At 41.8% G+C, this 5,363-nt stretch overlaps 1 protein-coding gene across 1 annotated transcript; it reads left to right on the top strand.

Moving 5' to 3' along the window:
- The first annotated feature begins 834 nt into the window (after window positions 1-834).
- LOC133129678 (GTP cyclohydrolase 1 feedback regulatory protein-like) lies at window positions 835-5,363 on the top strand. Its single transcript, XM_061243929.1, has 3 exons — window positions 835-974; window positions 3,451-3,545; window positions 4,793-5,363. The coding sequence occupies exons 1-3, from the start codon at window positions 939-941 to the stop codon at window positions 4,920-4,922; spliced, it is 261 nt and encodes an 86-aa protein (XP_061099913.1). The 5' UTR covers window positions 835-938; the 3' UTR covers window positions 4,923-5,363.

Raw genomic sequence — 5,363 nt, 5'->3', positions numbered from 1 at the left:
TATTAATTTGACCAAACCCTGAAATAACAGCACATGAAGCCCACTGTATTCAGGTCTTAGGCCTGCTTCACAGACATTTGGCCCCACCTGCATTCAGATTCAAACTCAGTGTTTTAGGGAGTCTCTGTATCGATTGTACTTTCCCAAAACATACAGCATAGACATATTTTTTTCGACAGAAAACAAGAGATGTTGTTTACGAAAAAGGATTTTAATCCATTTCTCATAGCTGCCTCGCTTCGCGGATACTGAGGATATTAAAGATGGTATCTTAGTGCAACTAGCTTCAAAGAAAAGGAAATTATTTTTTCTGGTAAACGGACGTTCCTATGCGCTGTGCTTCTGTGCTTATCTTTACAATTTCTGTTTGTATATTTCTCTCAGTCTCTCCAGCTGCTCGGTCACGTGCAAACATCGGAAAATGTCATACGATTCATAACGCAGCAAATAATCCTTTCGTATTTGAATGAAATTGCTTTGGATGTAAAACAGTTTCCATACGAATATTGGTCTGTTTTTAAATATTGGACTTTCTTTACGCTACACAAAGGTACACTACAACTGAGCATTATCCAGCATGATGAGCGTCATGCAGTATCTTAATATACACTTAATGACATGCAGCCTTAATAGCCTATTTAGCGCATGGAAAGGATATTCGTGTGATAATTCACAAGGTACTTTTGAAGTAGCCTATTCAAATTATATAGATCATTTTCATCATCTAAACATTTTTACATTTGGAAATAGTACATAGCCTAATGCATTCCGTGAGCCGATTGTCCAATAGTCGGTGAATGCAACTCTGAAAGCAATTTAGTCAGTGACTCTGATTGGTCTGTTGCGACGGGTATCATTCTGCCCTGGAGTGTTGGGGAAAGTCTACACTTCAGAAAGTGTAGTGAACGCTGAACACGAAAGATCAAGGGAAAATCGTCATGCCTTACATTCTCGTCAGCACCCAGATCCGCCTGGTCAGTATTTGGACATTTTCCTGGAAACAGCTGCATGCGAGAGCCTCATCAAGAGGCATTTATTGATTCAATGTTTTTAGAATTTATATATTAATTATCCTTTATTTTTCCAGGTGAGTCCGTGTATATTTATTCTTCAAACTGTAATTTAAACGTCGCATCATGTTGGAATAGGGGAGAGCCGGGTCGAAAGTAACGCTTTTTTGTTTGATCCCATTCACTCCACAATGAATAGAGATAGAGATGTTTTATGACATACAAATTGGACACGTCCTTCACTATGATCAACTGTAATTTTCATTCTAGGATATATGTGCATGTGTGTGTTTGTGTGTGTATATATATGCATGTATGTGGGTGTGTGCATGTGACTGTGTGTGTGTGTATGTGTGTAGAGGAGATCGGGGTCCGTTTTTGTATTTTACCTGATTTGCTAAGAGACCGCATGCATAACAGTGACCATATGTTGCGGGGAATATCTTCAGTCTCTCTATCAGCTATTTATGAAGTTTATTAAACTCGATCGGAAACGTGAAAGGTACAGTTTGACTTAAAACAGAATTTGGAAATTGCAACAATGGACCCCACCCGCGGGGTTGTTTGTTACCACAGGTAAGGTCAGTTGTTACAGTTATTTAAAAATGTAAATAAAAGTTTGGGAAATTAATTAATACATTTTTTTATTAATTGTATGTATTCAGGTACTTTTTTCCTCATTCTATTGTTAAAGATTGGGTTAATACGAGATGTAACCGGTTACATTACATGGCAGTTGAGCTCACAGGAGCACCTCGGTTTGTCATCCAGTCATGCTGGATCCGGTCTCAGCTGACCTGCGCATCTCCATCAGCTCAAATCAATAAAAATAGGAAATGCTACAACTCAATGTGATTTTTCGAACTGGTACTACACTAAGTAAATCATTTTAGTTTGTATGTCTGTTTTTGGTTGATTACATCTGTATGTCAAGCATATGTAACATGTGTAACATACGGATGTCCCGGTGGATGTCAGAACAGCAGAGTCTCTGACCTCCTTCAAGCGCAGACTGAAGACTCATCTCTTCAGGCTACACCTTTCCCCCCCTAACTCACCACCATGATTAGCCTTAGACTGTAATGGCACTTATGTATAGATTGTATAGATATTGTTACTTGTTATAGATATTGTTGTTTTTTATTGGCTGTTGTATTGTTGTACTATTCTAGCTGCCAACTGTGGTATGCTAGTTTGGAAGTTGATTGTACTCTTCAAGGGTTCTGATTATCTGTATGTTTACACTGGTCCAAGCGATGGCTCTGTCCCGCCTGGACTACTGCAATTCCCTCTTGGCTGGCCTCCCAGCGTCCACCATCAGACCCCTCCAACTTATCCAGAATGCAGCAGCTCGTCTGGTCTTCAACCTTCCCAAATACTCACACGTAACCCCCCTGCTTACTTCCCTCCACTGGCTGCCTGTCATGGCTCGCATCAAATTCAAAACTTTGGTGCTAGCCTTCCAAGCAGTTAAGGGGTCTTCCCCAGCTTACCTACAAAAAATCATCAGACCCTACACCCCTGCCAGACCTCTTCGTTCAGCCTCCACAGGCTGCTTGGCACCTCCCCCTCTCCGAACCTCCACCTCACGCTCACGACTACTGTCTGTTCTGGCTCCACGGTGGTGGAACAAACTCCCCGTTGAGGTCAGAACTGTAGAATCTCTCCCCACCTTCAAGCGCAAACTGAAGACGCACCTCTTCAAGCAGCACCTCTTCCCATCCCTCCTTACCTCCCTGTGAACCTTAATTGTTGTCTTTGTGATTTACTTTGTGTTTCGGTATTTTTAGTTGGCTAGGTAAGCAGTATTTGGATAGTTAAGTTTGGTCACTTTTGCTTTGTTGTTTGTTTGTTTATTTGTTTGTTAAAAAAAAAATAGGCCCTGGTCCTTATCTTTGTTGTACGGATAGCAATTGAAATTGTACTTCCCTCTAGGGTCTTTCAGTGCACTTATCCCTGGTTACAGGTATGCAATTGGTTGTACGTCGCTCTGGATAAGAGCGTCTGCCAAATGTAATGTACGTGTAAAAATGTAAAATACTATTGTGGCAACAGGTAGAGATTCTTTGCAGTGATTGACTATTAAATCTTAAAGTGCTTAGATGCCCAAACCTGATGGCTCAATTTACCTGACTTCAGCCTAAGTGGTATATCATGAAGTCCCAGTGACAGATTTTTATTTATTTATACATTTTCACATTAATTAATGATTTCCTTTTATTGATACTCTCCCAGGCACCGGGCATGCATTAATTTGCCCCCAGTTTGTTGAATCATTGAACAAACCATTATTTATACCCAGCCTGAAATTGCATCTTATAATAAGCTACCGGTTATGCTGCTGAAAGCCGTACGTTTTCACTGCGAAATTGACTTGATATTTTGTGTTTTCCGCTATATAATTCAAGTTCTTAAAGCCATGCTGTATGTTTTCTTTCAGGAGACTGGACCTACGATGGTTGGCGATGAATATTCAGATCCAGATATAATGAGCCATCTCGGAGCTCGAAAGACTTGTGTGCTGGGCAACAACTTGTGAGTGGAAGTAGCTTACTTCCGTTAATCAAAGGGCAATTCTATTAGTAAAATGGTAACATGGCTTTGTATGACATCAAACATGTACTGTATGTCATCTTATACAGTTCTGAAAGGTTTTCCTCACCAGATTAAAGCACATAACAAATAGACATAAAAATACATGTGTTAGGGATTGCGGGGACAGAAGGGATAAATGAAAACAGCAGGTTTTAATGAAGGTAATCAGACAGCAGGCCAAAACAGGGAAGATTAAGTCTGTAATAGTATGGGCAGAGGCAAAGTCTAAAACCGGGAGCGCAATCCAAACAAGGCACCGGTGCATAAACCAGGCAGAGGTTAAATAGGCAATCCAAAACCAAAACAGAACAGATGACAGATGACAGATGATAGATGATAGATGATAGATGATAGATGATAGATGATAGATGAAGAATAAGACAGGTAAATGGGGCTACAGCAGAACAGATAACAACCACATATAAGGAATCAGAACTGACAAACTAGCAATGAGGCAGATTTAAATACACAAACTAATGAACTAAACGGTGGCGGCACGGATGGTGCAGTGGGTAGCACTGCCGCCTCACAGCAAGGAGGTCCTGGGTTCGAATCCCCGTCGGCCGGGGCCTCTCTGTGCGGAGTTTGCATGTTCTCCCCGTGTCTGCGTGGGTTTCCTCCGGGTACTCCGGTTTCCTCCCACAGTCCAAAGACATGCACGTTAGGCTGATTGGAGAGTCTAAATTGCCCGTAGGTATGAGTGTGTGAGTGAATGGTGTGTGTGCCCTGTGATGGACTGGCGACCTGTCCAGGGTGTATTCCTGCCTTTCGCCCAATGTATGCTGGGATAGGCTCCAGCCCCCCTGCGACCCTGATCAGGATAAGCGGGTTTAGATAATGGATGGATGGATGGATGAACTAAACGAGTGTGAACAGGTGTGAAAGCAAGGGAGCAAATAATGAGACACAGGTGAAAAGAATGAATGAATGAATGACAGGACAATGGAAAGAGAACTGGGGCATAAGGCACAAAAACAAGGCAGAATGTGGAAAACGCTAAGACTGGGGAACACGAAGTGAAAACACAAAGAGCACATAGAAAAAGGAAAAACAACGGAAAAAGGGCACTGATGTGACAACGTGACCAAATAGTAATGTTCAATTTATAGCCTTGGATGGGCTATATTAATACAGTAAATTCACTGAAGTGATGAAGCGTCTTGACCAGATGTTCTTGTATCCCACAGTTCTGAGTACCATGTGGATGACCCACCTCGTGTGGTTCTAAACAAGCTGGAGCTGATTGGTTACCGGGTCTTGTGTATGACGGGCATGGGCCAGACTCTAGCATGGTGCCTGCACAAGGAGACGGTGTGATCTGTGTTCCCCCTCCAAGGGCTCTCTTGATATGTTCCTGTTCCCAGGAGCTGATCCAGGATCAGCTTACCCACCCCCAAATGAAAACTATTTAAATTCTGTACCAAAAATCATAACTGGGGTAGGATCAGTGCCTGGTGGCAGAATCTATCCACAGCCTTAAAAAGGAGAGACTGGAGCTGACAGAATTTAGGATCAAGCCACAGCTTTCCCTTCCATACTGGGGGCAGTATAAAGTGCATTTATCTCATTTTCCACCATTGTTAATTGCATAGTTAAAAATAAAAAAATGCCTCCAGATGTTACCATGGATCAGTTAAATAAGACATCAGATTAGGCCTACATGTGTGTATTTGTTGTGTAGTTGACAGTTATAAAACCTGTCATGCAGTCTACCTGTACCACTTCCGCTGTCAAATAAAGGAGTTTATTGAGCGTGAA

The sequence above is a fragment of the Conger conger genome, chromosome 5 (assembly GCF_963514075.1).
Source record: "Conger conger chromosome 5, fConCon1.1, whole genome shotgun sequence".
NCBI lineage: Eukaryota > Metazoa > Chordata > Actinopteri > Anguilliformes > Congridae > Conger > Conger conger.
The sequence above is the reverse complement of the archived record's forward strand: the minus strand, read 5'-3'. Positions and strand labels throughout refer to the sequence as shown.